Below are 17,940 nucleotides of genomic sequence, written 5' to 3'. Positions count from 1 at the left end.
CTCCGCAGCACTCTTCCCTGTACGCCTCACCCAAATTGATGAATGGATAGATCTTATTATTTGTCCTGCATTAATCATTCTATGTATTACACATCTACTAGTGCCATGTTTTGAATATTTTCTCACTGCCCCCAAAAAGTTAATAGCGTGAACAACAACCTGTTCCTCATTGTTGAGGACTGTGGTGGTAGCTGTATTAACTGTGTGAGTAACGAGTGCTTGGGAAGCCCCTATGTGTGTGTTTGTTGATCCCAGGTGCATCTGCATTTGAAATGTTTCCACCCTAGTTTATGGCGCGCCAAGGGACCTGCCATTTCCATGTTTTAATCTCCTCTCGTGCTAAGTCAGGCTCTCTATAAAAACGCCACATGTTGCATTGCAGTGAAACGGCTACCTCATGTATACATCTAAACTATTCCAAGGTGTGTGGAGAGGCCAAAACATTCTTTTTTTGCAGGAGGGATTTGTTTGGCTGGTGCCTTTGGAGTCACAAAGTCGGATTAACACTCATCGAATTACTGTTGAACAGTCCATTAGCTTGTAGCTTTAGAGGTTTAGTGGTAAGCTTATCTTCATGTGTATGATATCTAAAGAATTGGTCTCCCACATATGAGATGACGTAGCTAGCATAAAGTTACGTAGGTTAGGTTTAGGAAAAGAAACATGGAGACAACATACCTTAAAATAACTCAGTTAGCTTGGTTTCACACAGTTCTGAACATGGGCCTCCAGCATGGGCCTTCTGCAGGGAAAGTCCTGTATTTTGTGACCCATTCACCACCCCAACCTGACTCCTTTCACAATATACACAATATATCTCCTTTGTTTAATCCATACAAAAAACAAGAAGAACAAACAAACAAAAAAAAAATTGAGGGGGTTACGTGTCAGACTAATTCTACTTCCTGTTGATGCAAAATCTTTATCAGCTTGAAATTCTGTGCCAGTGTTGCATCTTATCCACAGCTAGCTGATCAATAGCACAGAGTGCTTGTGGCCTTTTCTGTTGCCCTCATATACTCGCCTGCATGCGAGAACCTCCCTCTCATTGTAAAAATGAGCGGCCAACTATTAGTCAAACATGGCTTCCTAATTAAGTGGAACATTTCAGGGTTTTTTTCACACTGCTTCTGATTATGCTCTCCTCCACTCCCTGTCAGCTGCAAATAATTCTGATAATTTGGTGTTGCATCGCTGTACTATTTTAATTACATGATGATGGACTCCATTTCTACAGCTGAGTCACTATTCCATAATTCTTTTTTAACTACACCCCAAATACCTGCCACTGTGCTCCCATTTTGTCAATGAAACTCATTTATGTGTATTCTCGCTTTGCCAGGGTCTCTGTAAAAATGCTGTGCTTATAAAGCCCCCAAATGGTAAGGTAATTGTTCTTGGAACAAATAAAATTAAAAGAGAGAGAAAGAGGGAGCACAAAGTTAATTCTGAAACAGTTTTTTGTATTTTTTTTTTTTCAATATAAATAAAACTTCTCACAAGATGATATAAAAATGACTCAATTATCTGAAAGCCTTGCGGGCATATAGTGCTGCTCTATTCAACTTGTTTTTATGCACACACACACATTCAAGGTGCTTTGGAAAATGATACCAGCTTAGTAACCAATGATTATCATTTAATACATCTTGTGGGAGCAGGTTTCTTTGTGATTTCTACTTTGTGAGGTTTCATAGCTTCCTGTATTATATTTGCCCCACCTGCGCAAAGCACTGCTTACATGCCAGTCATTACGTAAACTTATGTGCTTCTGCGTAAATGAAATAAACAGGCAGTTACAGCCGCTGCTGTGGGAATGACGGTAGCATCTGTGCATGATGAAAACTTGGATTGGCATACATAGTGTATGTCCAATGCTTGTTTATGCAACACAGTTAATAAAATGCTTCACTGGCTAACTTGTTACTGGCTTTAGATTGATGCTATTGGTTATTGATGCAAATATCACATGTGATATTATGTGTGACTAGTAGCTGTGGCATTCTAACACTGATAAAGCAGGTTTGAACTCCCATGACTTATTATCAACTGCAATAAAAAGTCAGAGAAGTCCGTAACAAAGTGTTAGATATATGAAGTTGACTGCAGTAGCATCTTCCAAAACAGCACATGAACACTTTACTATAGGTCATCTGTGCCTGCATCTTATGATAATCCATATTTACTTTTGCTTGGCAACAACCTGTAGTAGTTGTGGTAATAATGACAGGAGCAACAGTCAGATGACGTCATATAAAGAGGGGCAAAAACCACAGAAGGCGGTGGTCTTACTAAATAAGTCAAAAAGATTTCCTCTTAAATGCTGCACAACTTTCTCATTTTACAGTGAAACTGTACACTAAAATATATTTATGGAAAAAAGAGGTGAAATATAGGCAATGAATCTTACTTCATATTTGATAATTCAGCAGATAATTTGACAGTTTGATTGCAGTTTACCTGCAGTGATTGACATGATTGACAGCCGCATTAGAGACTCCTCAGCTCTGAGGGTTGGTGGTTTTCCATGAGCCGGGGTAGATTTAACACCTTCTCATTCTAAGTCGTCACATGTTGCGGCTCTGCAGTGGATTTCCATGTCTGCATATTATGCTTTAGGTTTCCTTTCTGTTCTTTGCGGGATGCTGCTACACAAGCACATAGTGGGATTATGCAGCATGTGGTTATGTTTTGGCAAGAAAAGCACATAGCAGCTGAAGTAGGGACGTCAACAAATGCACATACTGTCATGGCAGGTTAGGATTCAGCAAAAAGATGTAGAGAAGAAACATCACATTCAGACAAGAAATGAACAATGGACTCCTCCATGAACATAAGGGGTTTGCTGGACCCACCCATCACCCGTCCTTCCAGCCCGATAGGTGCCCTCTCTCTCCTTATATTGCATTGTTAATACAGTATTTCAACTTGACGCCATCCCGCGGTGTATCAGACAGACGTGACAGGTTCCATCTGGCCTTATCGTCAGCTGATGCCATCCAGGGGCGTATCATGGGGACGCGGATGATGGCTTTTGGGATCGTATGCTGAAAGCACTGTCAAAGCGGCAATATTTGCAACTTTGTAATGAAAACAGGTTGGTAGATCCTAAAACAATGCCATTAGAAGCAGAAGGAGTGGGAGGAGGCGCCTATTTTTTTGTCACAGACTGTCCCTGTACATTTGTGTGGATGTCATGACAGTTTCAGCAAATACATTTTTATAAAAGTTACCAACTTTATACCTAACTTATTGCAGCACACTTAACTTCTGTCACCTCTATAACGTATTTAACTTCTTTACATAAGTTATGTAACCCGACTGAGTAGTTTTGGTACATAACTGCAGCTATTTCACAATGTTTACCACATGTTTAACACTGTGACTTAGTGGATGTGCCTGTCACTAGTATTCATTTTGTGAGCTGTTGGCATACAACCTACTCTGTCACTTAACTATAAGAAGTGTTGAAAGAAACAGTAAAGGCTGTCTGACTTCTGTTAGAGTCAATTGTTTGTACAATTGTGTACAAGTTCCAAACGAAGTTTCACAATCCCCCCTCACCCCAACATCAAAAACATTAATAACACCTCAGAAAGAAGTTAGCTGTGTAACCCACTGAGGACAGATGACTGATACTGTCAAAATCCAGAGCAAATGCATTATCAGCATTCTTCAAAAATGAAATGTAAACAAAGATGTGGTATCTTCAGTCCTATCTCTTGACACCTAAGATAATCACACTTCCATAATCACCACAACACTCGTGCATCTGGGCCACTAAGAAAACAATCACGTTATCTGTCAATCTTTTAAGTCTATTTTCACACTGTATCTTCGCTTTCTCTATTTCCCCAACAGCAAACCGTTCCTCGACTATGTGGGAAAAGATGTGTGGTTTTAGTGCATTTATAAACAATGCCGGTGGCCCAAATAAGAAAGTGACAGAAAATAACTTAATCCTCAAAATAAAGGGATAAGTCCAATACTTTAAGTGGCCTTAGACTGGAGGGTTTAAGCCATCAGGGCGATGCAGAGGGATTCTGAGGGTTACCTTCACTCTCCTCGGCCCTGGAGCCTTCCCATCATAAATCTGCTATTTAAAATGTAACACCCCACTGTACTCGTCTCCTCCTCCCCGCCCCTCCATCTCTCATTACCCATGCCATCTTAGAGGTTTAATACTTGCCTGTACTTGCTATTCTTTTTGTGCTATTTTTAAGAGCACAGCTCCCGTTTGTTGTCATGCCATTCAACATTAAGGGACACAGTCTGGGAAAACCAGTCCAGGAGATGGTTCTTGCTCCAATGGTTGACAGATACACGGTAGTTAAATCTGATTTACAGGCTTTGGCACTCTGTGGCAAGGTTTAAGGAGAAGGATGAGTCTTTTTGCGACGTGCTTTGATGACATGGGAATGGAGAACAAACATATCAAAACTGAGATAATGAGGGAACAGCTTCTGGCCCAGATTTCACAGAATCATGTACAATTAAAATATTGTATTATGTGCCAATGCATGCTTGTTGAAATGGTTAGTTTCATCTCAGGGCCCGCTACGCCACATGCTATCAGTCGTTCAGGGGACAAGCTGTGAAACATCCTTCGTTCCTGCAAGATAAAAAAAGCCTGTACCTCCACCCCCTGCCTTTGCCTCTTTTTCTACATTGTACTTTTGTAATTGGAGGTGCCATAATGAAATCAATTCAGTGGTGATAACAGATTTCACATCATGTTACCAGTCTCCTTTGGAAGCGGCCGCCACACGAAGACGTCTAAAAATACTCCTCTTTCATGCATCATCAATATCTTCATTATATGAAAGATGGGCGTCAGGTTGTATTTGCTGTTTTCGTTTAATGTCACTTGACAGGGTAACATCTTGCCTTGTGTCTGTGACACACAGCTTTTTTGTCTACTCCGTAATTCCACTTTTGCAGACGTGCAGAAAGCAGTTTTATAGCACACGGTGAAGCAAGTTGTGATAAAGCCCAGAACAGAACGGGAGGCCCTTTGTCAAAATCACGATAGAGGAGCAGAGACAAACATTTGCACGTATGTTATCATCTTTCTGTTTGCGTTAGTCTTGTAAAAACAGACACTTGACACAGGAATTGCACACATTTCAACATCATACTGTCACAGCAGTACTTAGTTTTGCTTGCACTGACATGGAACAAAACATATTTATTTTGGCAACATCTCCAGTGAAACTTAACTGTCATATGTTGCTTCTTGTAATCGTTTTTTCCAAAGAATTATCCTTATTGCCAGTGTCATTCATCGATATGGAGGATTTTGCATCCTGTTCTGATGAGCGGTCAGTTTGTTACTTTATCACATACTGCTTTTTTCATGTAACATTAATATTAGAGTACAAAAAAAAAAAAACAGTAAACGATGCCTTCAGATGATTTAATTTACATCTAATGAAAAAGCAATAGAAGCAATGTAATTCTCCTGACATCCCTATTGCATGCATTATCTTGTATGTAGAGTATTTCAGCGACCTCACACAGGAAATATACAGAATGAAGTGCAGCACTAGGACTACATGCTGTAGTTTAAGATCTCAGCCAAAGAACTGACCGGCAGCTGACTTTCATGCTAGATGTTTATCCTCTTTGCTCAAGTTTATTTCAGCCAAGCTATGAATATTTATCATCCCAAACTGTTGACTGTGCGTTTTTCTGAATGAATCTGAGTTCTCCCACGTGTACTGTGCGCTACACCGCTGCTCTTGTGTGCACCCACTAAGGAACTTGATAACTTCAAATAATTTAACACTTCAGAGACTGTGCCCACCTCACAGGAACAGGAAAGATGATCCTTTTTGTTTTAAATGCGGCTACGTGTGACGGTTCACATTTCAGCAGCAATACAAGCAGGAGAAAACACAATGCTGCATTTTGATTTAAGTCTAGACTAATTATTTGGTGAGGGGAGGAGGGAAGGAGGGCAATACAATTGATTCTGGTTTTTTTTTCTTGTTTTTCGTCTTTAGGCAGTGTACCATTTTCCCTAGATACACACTACAAAGTGAATTCCAACTGTGCTCTGGGACACAGTGGTGAGACACAGGGATGTCCACAGGCAAAGGCCTTAAGTCACACTCTGTGATGCTAACCATAGCTCCACTGTATGCACCTACTTTAGCCTTCGTCTAATTACTGCCAGCCAGACGATTGGGGTCATCAGTGTCTGTTTGTGTTGATATGTTCAAAGTATAATAAATAGATTTGTATGCACAATGTAACTATACACACTAATTAACTATACACACAGACACACGCTGTACAGTGTTGTATGTGGTATGTATGAAGTTCTTTATGTGTGGCTGTTATGAGCCCATTGTAACGTTTTGAATTTTCCTCTCCTCTCCTCTTGCCTCCACTGTTCCATCTGTGCCCTCCATATGAAAGGGAATAGTTGAGCAGGCCTGACAAAGGGCGGCACAGAGGAGGCAGAGGTGCTGAGGGAAGCTGAGCACCGCTGGAAGGGATTCCTATCTGTTTGTGTGTGCATGTGTGAATGTGTTTCAATTTGAATGCTACATTTCCCTACCTGTTATTTATTGCATGCATCTGATGATCGTAAAAGAAAATACACTTTAATACTGTATGTAATACATGGATAAAGAAGTGTTTGCAATTTGAATTTAAACATACATAAACATAACATCTAGTGTTGTAACTCACCTTTATGTTTGTAGCTCTTGAGGTCTACAGGGTGCATGTTGTTATTTGAATAATCGTTACTGACACTGTCACCCATGTGTAGGAACTGTTTAAGCACCCTGTATTCAAGTCAGCTGAAAATTTAATACAAAATATTAAAATGAAAGGATAGACACACAAAAACAGTGTTTATCCTAAGACATTTAAAAGTTTAATGGTGACGTACATTATTTTTTTTAAAGGGGATCCATTATGCTTATTTTGCATTTTGGGTTTCTACTAGAACACATGCTTAATGTTCAGAAAATGTGATTTTTCTCATACTGACCCTGCTGGAACACCTGTATTCATTCTCTGTGAGAAGCGTTCCATTTTCATGCCTGTCTCTTTAAGTGCCCCTCCCGTCAAAGCTCAGTCTGCTTTGATTGGTTAGCGTTTTTCAGTCGTTTATACTAGAGATTTCCCTTCTTTATACCTTCATTGCAGCTGGGGGAATTACTGTAACAGAGTATAGCACATTTTCTACCTTTAGAAATCAGCTATTAAAGCCTCTAAACAAAAATCTTAATGAATCAATATGTTCCAAAAAGAATAAAATCCAGTATTGTGGAGAAATTAGAAACTTCGCCAACCATAATTATATGTTTCCCTGACGTTAGTATGTTGCTAAATGTAGCAGTATACCTGTAGCACAGCAATGACTGTAACAAGAGTATAAAAGCACTTGATACAGTGCAAAATCACCAATAAAAGCTTTAAAACCAAAATCTTCACAAGGGAACATTTTTAGCAGGAATATAATCAAAGATCGGGGAGATATTAACAACACTGACAACCAAAATTACATGTTTCCCTGACATTAGCATGTTGCACCATGTCGAATTATAGGCTGCCAACACTCATTTGAAACTTTGGCCAAAATAAAAATATGACATTGTAACATTACATATATACTTATATGACAGATTATAAAAAGAAAAGCATAATAGGTCCCCTTTAAAAAGCTTCATTAAAAAATATAGTTAGAATGACAAGAAAAGAAAAAAAGGTTGTATGGTAATTGTATAGTTTGTGTAGTAACGCATGGTGTGTCTGGTTATCCTCTGTCTCAAAACAGATCAGCGCCAACTGGATCTGGTTCCTGCCCCTCACGCCTGTCCGACCGAGCCTGCCTGGCACTACGCATGCTGCCGTCCGAGCTGGGCCTGCCGTTGCCGCGGCAACAACAGCCGCATAGTAGCTGGCGTGGCTCCGTTCGGCAGCTCGGCCTCATTATGCTGCTGCTGGCTTTGATGTGGTTTGTGAGGCTCTACCTGCATTACTGCAGCCAGTGGCTCTACCTCCAGGCCATAGCAGTTCCTGTCAACAAGTGAGTTTGCTTCCTTTGATATCACCCTGCACGCACACACACACTCATATGGGCGGGGGGTGAGCGTATGGATACACACGCACACACACACACACACACACACACACACACACACACACGCACACACACAAAGCAGAAGTACATAGACACTTTATGAACGCACGTTTTGCTGCTGCTGACATAAATCCTTTCACATAGAAGGAAGATACATACATGGATTACTGATGCACATAGGCAAATTGTAGATCCACACACATGCACTCACAAACAACACATGCATGCAAGCTCGGCAGCACACATGCAAAGTACGGTTGTGAAATGGGATGTGGAGGGGTTAAGGAGCAGGAGAAAACAAGGATGTGCAGTGTGTCTGAGAGTGTGGTTTGGCAACCATGCACACACACTGGATACGCCCAAATCATCTGTTTAGAATCCCCCTATTAACATTTTAACAAGACTCTCTCAATATTAACAAACCATTGCTGGGGGAGTTTGTTGATTTCACCACGCGGATTTAAGTCCCAAAAGGCTACATTATTTGGAAGGAATTTATTGTTATTATTTGGTACACAGCATTGATAATAAACAGCAATAAGATACCACGGAACTGTTAAATCACATCTCAATGGCATATGGTGCTGATTTAATTCATCACAATAAAACAAGCTGGCTGCAAACATGCACACAAGCAGGTTTTTATTACAATAACATGGGGGTGCAAACATCATGCGTTAAGGCTGGGGGAGAAAAAAGTGGCGGATAAAGAAAAAAAAGATGGACTGAGGGGGTGGATAGGAGGAGAAAAAACAAAAATGCGAAAACAGAGGGGGTCAACGTCGGATGACAACTTCCACATGTCCAAATCTGCTGCTCTCCCTCCGAGCATTTCTCTCTCCATGCAATGTCCAGAGCTGGCGGTGCCCAGTGAGAGAGAGAGAGAGAGGCCAAGTGACAGTCACAGTGGCTGGTGTGATGACAGGCCTCCCTCCCTTTTCCGTTTTTTCTCACTCTGTTTTTTTCCATCCTCTCTTACTTTGTCTCTCTGTCTCCCTTTGCCTCCTCCTTCCCCATAATCCTCCCTCGGACATCAGCGGACAGCAAAGTGTGCCCAGGAGCAACAGAATCTCTGGCCCCAATGCTGCTTCAGTTACCTATGAGCGCTCCTTTCTTCCTTTCTTGTTTTATTTTTTTTTTATCAATTAATTTTTTTTTGTAGGTTCGTTTTGCAGATTTTTTTTTTATATACATACATATATATATAACAGTTTGAAATTATTTTGAGATTTTCAAAATTTTACTTCAAGGTCCAATGTATAAGATTCATTGCATCTTTTGACAGAAAGGGCTTAATGTTTTCATTTGTTTAGAATCACCTGGAAATAAAAATCGTGGTATTTTTGTTACCTTAGCATGACCTCTTTAGATGTACATATGTAGCAGGTCTTCTTCCACAGAGTCCACTATCTTTTTTCTACAGTAGCCTGAAATGGACACACCTAAACACTGGCTTGGCTGGCATAGGGCCATTTGCACGTTTGCATGGAGTTGTAGTTGTCCTACATGCTTGGCATAGAGTAGAAGTTTCAGTTCTGCAACCAGACTGCTAGATGCCGCTTAATCCTACACAGTGGACTGTTACTGCTAGTGCATCAGTGTGTAAGTAGTGTCTTTGTGCCTGGGTCAGATCGGGCCAGTTTTCTTTGTCCTGTTTGGTGGGAAGTTTGCTTTATTACATGCATTATATGCTCTTTAAAGGCTTTTAAAATTGTAGATGTCAGTTAAATAGTGTGCAGGGAAAAGTGCAAGTAGCTAGCAGCATGGTGGAGTAGAAGTGTGAAGTAGAAAGACAAAGTAAACAACAACAAGTACATTGTTGTCCTTGTGTACTTTCCACCACTGATCAAGATCTATGTTTCCTAGAAGAAGCACCCCACATGCACAAGCCATTACATAATTGCCAAATGCAGTTTTGAAATTTCAAATGCCACATTTGAGTTGACATCAAATTTGATTTGATAAGGAATCATGACCGTCAATATTTCATATGAAATGATGCTGCCAATGTCAAAATGCTGTTACAGTTTATTGAAGTGGAAAGTTTCATTGTATTATATCAAAATTCACTATAAATGAAATATTCCCCTGTCATTGTTGGAATGAGATTTAGCAGTGCAATTTATCTGGCAAGGTAGAGTGTTAAAAATAACATTAAACTCTTCTATCTTTACTGGTCATTTGGTGAGCTAATCTCTGTGCTTCAAAAGGACTTTTGGAGGATTGAATCTGTGTGTTCGGAGATTTGCTTCAGATATAACGCCAACGGACCTCCACTGTCAGATTAATGGACAGGATCTGAGAGACGCTTGACTCTTGGAGCAAATCAGATGGAAATTAATGAGCAAAAACTGGACTTCTACTCTCCCACCACTGGCTCTACCTCCTCCTGACTGATGGGAAGATTAAGAAACTCATGAGGCTTGCGGTAAATGGGGAGTCTAACCTAGAATAAGAGGCTGACAAAAGCTCTTTCTCTTAACAGCACAGGTGTTACTTGTAGAGTCTTTTAGTTTTTTATGTATTTTTCTTTGTTTAATTTGATATACATTCAGATTATTTTAGCAAAAGTGTGGATAAATGTTCTTTTTACATATCACATGTTACCACAGAGGCAGCACTTACCAGTAAAACAGCCAATTGCAATGTTAATTGTCATCAAACTAATTAAATATGACAGAATCAACCACAAACAATATAACATAGTGTGTGAATTGCTGGAACCACTTGCCCTTGAGCTGCAAAGCATCACAAACACAAACACGCTACACACATATTGACACGTGCACACACTTCACACTCTGCCCACATCACAGCACATCACCCGCCTCCTGTTTCCTCTGCCACCAGATTCCAGTTCCACGCACACACGGTGGACCTCGTATACCAGAGTTCCCTGCTCCACACCCGCGAGGAGCTGGCGATGGTGGTGGTGGGTCCCCTGACCTTGAACGCAGTAACGTTCCTGCTGGTTCTGATCAGATGGGGCTGTCAACAGATATTTGGCTCACTCCCTTCCTTCACGTCAAAGTTTATCATGGCTCAGGGAGTGTGGACAGTCCTCGACCCCCTGGCAGTCTTTGCAGTGGACGCCGTCCTCGGGGTAAGTCACTTAAAAATAACTTGGACACTTGTGCACTTTAAATAGGAGTTCACTTTATCTTGGCAAAGTGACTTTAGATTACAAAAAAAGGGGGAGGGGAGAGGGTGAGAAAGAAAATGTGCAAGGTTAGATGGGTGTCTATTTTGGCAGCGGGTTGGATTTTGTCATTGAGTAATTTGGACTGGCGAGGTGATGTCTGAATGAAATCCTTGTTTAATGGCATTGTAATGGTGTCTGACAATTTTTTAAGTATTACTAAAAAAACATTTCAAAACTTATAGTTGTGATTTAAAAATGTCAGCATTATAAGATATACAGTGAAAGGAACACTAGCTGACCAGTTTCTGAAAGTTGGTCCTTGAGCCATCATGTGATCTCCCTTTGCTCAGTCTCTGTCCATGGGCAAGAGCTTCCCCATATTGCAAATGTCCAGCCTCATAACAGTTATAGATCTGTCTGTTTCTTTTTTTCTTAACTTTCAATCTCTGTCTCCTCAGCGTCTTGCCTACAGTCCAGATACACCGGTGGGTGACGCAGCCAAGCTTTACTGGCACTTCTATCGCGCTGACCAATCAGGTGCAGCAGGAGTGATCATCACCCTCTTCCTTTACGCTGTCCTCTTCCTGCTCTCCATCACCATCCTCACCATTAACATGCTCAGGTGAGACACATAGGCAGACGATGACCTCATCCAATTCTAATATTTGTTTTATATATTTTGAGAATATATTTCATGTTTGTTTGCTGACCAAAGACCTTGATTATGAAGGAGCAACTTGCATGAGTCAGGTGCAACCTAAAATCTCAGCAACATTTCTGTGTGGAAGAAATTTTCACTGAATCAAGAATACATTAAAAATATGTTCATTTAGATATGTAAATACAAGCAATTTAACACATGATCCATAGCCAACACAAGAATAGTATGAAAGTTTTTGTTTTTTAATCCTAGAGATTAAGGATTTATGTTTTCAAAATTTTTTAAACAATCGTTGCTTGACAAATATACTGTTTGAAATAGTTTGGTAAATATTTGGTCATACTTTGTTTGCGCCCTAAATCCTGCTGTTAGCTCAAACATGTAGAAGAGCATTGTTTGAGACCCTAAATGAGTTATGTCTGTTGTTGTGTCACCATATGTGACAAGAAAAGGCTGCGTTCAGACTACAGGTAAAACAGATTAATTTCTTCATTCAGATCCTTAAAACAGACTGTTTGCACTAGTACTTGTTAGTAGTCAGATCGGATTTGTGTGTCCGTACATCATCAACCTATCTGAATGGCTTGCTGTTGTAAGATGTAGGTATCAGTAATTACATAGATATGCTGAGGACACAGCTTTCCAACGCAGATTTCCCCCATGGCTTTCCAACGTGGAAGTATGAGAAAAAGATGTCCATCATTTTCCCTCAAAATAATCACACTGTCAAGTTACTGTGTAGAACTCCTCCGTTGCACCAGACAAACTCCTCCATATTGCTTTGCAAGTAGCAGCCTGGATTCTGCTCAGCACTTCTGTCACTCTTTTGTGTTGAGTGACACAAAAGACACTTAGGACACTTTGAAATCCAATTTGAGCATCTAGAATGTCTGGACTGTGATGCATTTGTCAAAATTCAATTGGAATCACAATTCAACCATCTCCATATGTGATCTGAATCTGATTTGCAAAAATCATGTGATTTTTTTGCTGTTCAGACATTCTAAATCAATCAGGATGCACTCTGGATACAGTCTGGATGTGTGATGTGGGCTGGCAGTCTGAACAAGGCCAACGTTACTTTCTATGTGTCAGTCTTCTGGTGAAAATGAAGTGCACCCAATTTTGATCTGTCACCCAAACTATGACAGAAACCAACCTAAGTACCATGGTGTATCACTAAGGCAAAACACAGTTGAGAGTATGTGCCCATAAATAAAATCAGTTCTGGAACCAGTGGATCTCCAGTGGATCTCAGTGAGCCCTGTGTCTGACCTCCCTGATGGCTGAAAAGCATCACACACACAGCTCTAGCTGGGAATTATCATTTGGGTATTTTTGAATTGATGCAGCCTGTAGGGACAGTCTGCCAATGAAGAGGAAGGCGCTTTCTAAAACACTACGGCCCTCACCAGCCTACTATTTTTGAGCACCCGTTCAGAAATAACTCCAAACCTTCCACCCCCGCAGCCTCGTGCCATGTTCCACCCCATCCACCATTTCTTTCCCTCCTCTGTCCACAGAGAAGCACAAAAAAAAACATCAGAAAATGAAAACAAATGTTGATCTAATCCATTTTGATTTTATAGTCGCATGGAATTACTTATGCAGCTATGCATCAACCTCACACATCTACACACACGCACACACATAGAGTTATCAGACTCAAAAGCAGAAATACACACTCATGCACAACACAGTTGCCTTTTTTGAACATACCATACTCTGCAATTGGTTGAAAAATTGAAAGCGTTTCTAATTCAAAAGTTAGATGTGTTTTGATATAGCGTGAACATATAACCCTCTTACATTATCCGATTAGGCTGAATGTTTTGTATGGTTGGTATCACTGCAGGTTGCATACATATTGAAACGAACTGCATATATATGGTGGTGAACACAAACTCCTGTGTGTTCCACTCACGTCTTGCAGATTGAGGTCATTCATGCTGGAGCATTTACTTACTAGGTTTGTATTATATTTTAGCACCTCAGACTGTTTTAACAAAATTTTCTATTAAGTCTTAATGTCCTCTGTAGAGCTGGTAGAAGCTTCCTGAGAACTCTGGTCCCTAATGTTGAGTCACACTGCCTTTTTTTTCTGTTTGATAAAATGACAGGAGATTGGCACTGCATTGCAATGGGAGGGTGGACTTAAACATGCACTGCAGAACCACTGATTCCAAATTTCCAGCTTAAAAGATGACTATTGCACTTTTTAAATAATAGAAGGACATCATTTCTTTGCAGCGTGGAAGTAAAAAAGTAGGAGGCCGGGTGATAAATTACTGAATAATGTAACTCAGTATTCATCCAAGGTGTGTTCACCCACCCTCATATAAGCGCAAATTCCATTAAGAGCTCAAAATGTAAGAAAACCCTTATTGAATTAATCAGTTTGAGATTGGCGGCCGAGGAGAGGGTGCCATCTAATTTCAGTAAGCGGGACGCTTATCGGGCTCCAGCTAAATGGACAATATTAAAACAGCAGCCGGGAATAATGACTTCTGCCACTCAGCCGCCACACGGGTTTGTATTGAATGTAGGCCACAAGGCTGAAGCAAGGCTGATAATTTTATGGGTTACAGTTTCCTATTGGCTGCAAGGAAGGGGCTCTGACACAGAGCGTGACCTATTTCTAAAAAAAATGCCTCGGGCTATATGTATAGATAGAATGGACTGTTATCCTTTTTTAATTACATTTTAGGCAGCCTTTTTTCACTGGCTGCAAATATACACATCAGTGATGTGTTTCACATCTCTATCCTCTTTGAAACTTCATAAACACCAGAAACATTGATGTTACATTGATAGTGGTGCAGTTACATCCAAAAGATGACAAGGTTCAGAGCTTATAAAGAAAAGAAAACTAATTTAAATTCCTTTACATAATTTCTTTGTTTGCATGTGTGTATATATATCTACATACACCATGCATTTTAAATAGGGACACAGGAGTAGGAGGGCAGTGCAACAAACTCTCATTCCAACTTGTCAAATGATGCCGTTTGGTCAGTGCCGGTCAAGTCCACACGACACGCTAGTTTCTGGAATGGCTTATCAATTTATGCTTGTTAAATGCCTTATATCTTTTCAAAGTACACTTAGTTTTTGCAGGAAATTTACATTTTATCATACTGCATCAACAGGTGCCCTATGTCTGACCTGTGGCGTATCATACCACTACAAAAGGTGGTTTTTGCAATCGTAGTCTGTCGCTGAAATCAATGACCAAGCAGTGGTATTTGATGCATTCAGAATGAGAGCTGGCTGGGCAGTGAAACCCCATATCAAAATCACTCATTAATCACCTTCTCTTAAAGGAAACATGCCCTGATTAGCTCTTATATCCTCTAAAATCAATATGTATTTGCATGGGATTGGGGGGTAGGACACTTTCCTGTTGTTTGGCAATAAATTAGATATATATAGCAAAGTCAAAGATAGAAATCACTGCATAATTCTTTCAGTTTCAGTGCATGTAATATATGCAGGTTTCCCAGACAAAAATATCCTTCACTTTTTATCCACCATGGTCATGTCGTCATAAATATTCCATCAAAATGTATTCTATAAGTTAACACGTGTCCTTAAGGTGACCTCTACACTAAAGAGGAGCTGATGAGAGCATTATCATCCAGGTCAAACCCCAGATATAAGTAACACATTCCTACATTCGGGGCACTTCCAACTGCAAGGAAATGAGCCTGTCTTGAAGCATAGAGATGCAAAGATGGTGAATTCCTCCAAGAGAGACGCTGCATAAATGAATGAGAAGCACAAATCAAGTGTAGGATGAAAATGAATACATGCTATTCCTGTGTCTGAGGTCAAGATTCTACAAACATCCCTCTCCCAAGAGTGATGGGGAATGATGCTGAGTTCAAAGCTCTGTACCAGCGTCTTGTATAAATCCCCGTCTCCTTGATGTTGGTTTTATTTGAGAGTTGATTACCCTCTGACAGGCTAGAATCTCTATGGAAGGGCACAAGGTCTGCTGGTTTTGATGGTCAGCCAAGGCATTTGTTTACAGACATGGTGATTCTTTTTAGGGGTTGGCTGCATGCACCCTTGTGTGGCAAAAGAAAAACAACACTTTGGTGCTGTATGCTCATCTGGAGGTATGAATCAATATGCCTTCTGCTGCGCCGAACGTTTTCTTGTGACTCAGGCTGGTCTCTCCAGACACAGCTGCAACCAGCACGTCCATTGCATCTGCCATGTTTGAAGCTCGGCATTAACACTGAAGAGTATCCCAGGATCTGACTCCCACACAATAACAGATGTACAACAACCACGCAGACACGCAGCCAAACGCAGACATTGCTACAGCTTGTGTTAACAAAGTGCTTCCCACTCACAGGCCAATTTGTTTGATTCCTTTTGCTCTTTCATTGTGTTTGTACTGATGTATTAGACTTTTATAGCGCGTCACACTGCAAATATGCTTTGTGTAATCAATAGAAGATTCATATGTTCTTCCAGCAAGTTGGGATCATTGTGATTTGACCTGTAAGCCAGCCAATATAAAAAAAAAAGCTTTTTGGCATAGAGTAAGCCACAGAGCTAGACATCCACAATTTCCACCAGGACACAAGGTAAAGATGCACATTTTCCTTGCTTTAACATTTGACCCCATGTGACCTTTACAGGAGAAAGACAGCAGTTCAGTATGGCGTCCCTCCTGCTACACCCTCCTCACTTCTTCTCTTACATTCCACTTTTCAGATTCCACAACGACGGTCGCATGCTGGATGTCTTTCAGCGTCTCACAGCCAGAGAGGGGACGTACTTCCTTCCTCAGGACCTGGAGCTGTCCAATCAGGAGCTGAGCTACATTGTAAAGAAGGCAGAGCAGTGGAGAGGCTTCAATGGGGAGAGGCGCAAGGTAAGCAGCCTGTCCTGTCTGGCCAGACGATGCTCTTCCCCTCAAACCCTTGGTGATTAATTGGGCTAATGGATGTTTACTTAACGAGAGAATGAGCCAAAAGGTCACTGATAGTGCTCTGTTAGATTGGTCTTTGTATAGGGGGAGGAATTACAGTTGGCTGTCTGTAACCATGGGAGGTTTCTGAAGGAAAGACTGGATGAAGGTAATACTGAAATGAACATTTAACAGCAGCCATGATGTTATCACAGCCTTCATCAATAACACTTCCAGTTTGGTCACTTTAACGAAGATGTTGCATCTGAGAGGATGTATAGAATAGGCTCATTTTATATCATTACATTTTCTTTAGTTACATTTCAGAAAGCTGAGAATTCATCTCAGAGGTCTTTAGCTTCATTCTAATTAGTACAAGATAATTACCAAAACAGAAACTCGGCTAGCGGGCTGCCTGATTAGTCTGTGGAAACCAATTTCCAAAGATATTTCATTAAAGAAAGACTGCTCAATCAACACACACACTGGGGCACATACATGTGCATATGCTGGGCATTCTCTTAATGTGGACAGCATGGTGTCACGGAGGAATGTAGGATTCCAGCATAAATGCATGTCCCCATGAAATTACTATTGCTTGGGAGAAGCTGTCGCATGTTTGACAGCCCAGCGTAGGTCAATGGTGATGACACGAGGAAGGGCAGTGTATTAGCACCGAGCCTGAACCCGATGTAAAATCTTTGCATAGTGATTGAAAATGTGACTTGTTGAGATAAGGGAAATGGAACTCAGCGATCAAACTGCAGCTCCCTTTAATTTATTCCACAGGATTTGTTAGTGGCACACATCGCTCGGTGTTCTCCGTGTTCATTAACTCCCTTGCTCTTTGCTTTTACAAGTTCATACGACTGTAAAGGGCTTAAATGGAACCAGAAACTACAGTCAGTCCTCAGTTTCATGTGAAAGATGAACTGGCTGTTAAGAGTGTATGTACTGTTTTGTCTTACAGGACCGTAAAAAGATACTTGACTAATCCGAAACATGTTGTGTGACGGTCAAAGTAGTTAAAGGGCACCTATTATGCTGATTGTCAGGTTTTTACTTGTGTTTTGGGATTCTACTAGGACATGATTACATGCTTTTGTGTCAAA

The 17,940-nt window shown here is 40.7% G+C and overlaps 1 protein-coding gene across 1 annotated transcript in view; it reads left to right on the top strand.

Annotated features, from left to right (window-relative positions):
* ofcc1 (orofacial cleft 1 candidate 1) overlaps window positions 1-17,940 on the top strand; it is a 137,250-nt gene that overhangs the window by 36,704 nt on the left and 82,606 nt on the right. The window contains exons 16-19 of the mRNA XM_088072344.1: window positions 7,796-8,047; window positions 10,952-11,204; window positions 11,702-11,865; window positions 16,633-16,792. Coding sequence (XP_087928470.1) covers window positions 7,796-8,047; window positions 10,952-11,204; window positions 11,702-11,865; window positions 16,633-16,792 — 829 coding nt within the window. The remainder of the gene's footprint in view (window positions 1-7,795; window positions 8,048-10,951; window positions 11,205-11,701; window positions 11,866-16,632; window positions 16,793-17,940) is intronic.

This window comes from Plectropomus leopardus, chromosome 21, assembly GCF_026936395.1.
Source record: "Plectropomus leopardus strain MGB_pleo_1.0 chromosome 21, ASM2693639v1, whole genome shotgun sequence".
Lineage (NCBI taxonomy): Eukaryota > Metazoa > Chordata > Actinopteri > Perciformes > Serranidae > Plectropomus > Plectropomus leopardus.
The sequence above is the reverse complement of the archived record's forward strand: the minus strand, read 5'-3'. Positions and strand labels throughout refer to the sequence as shown.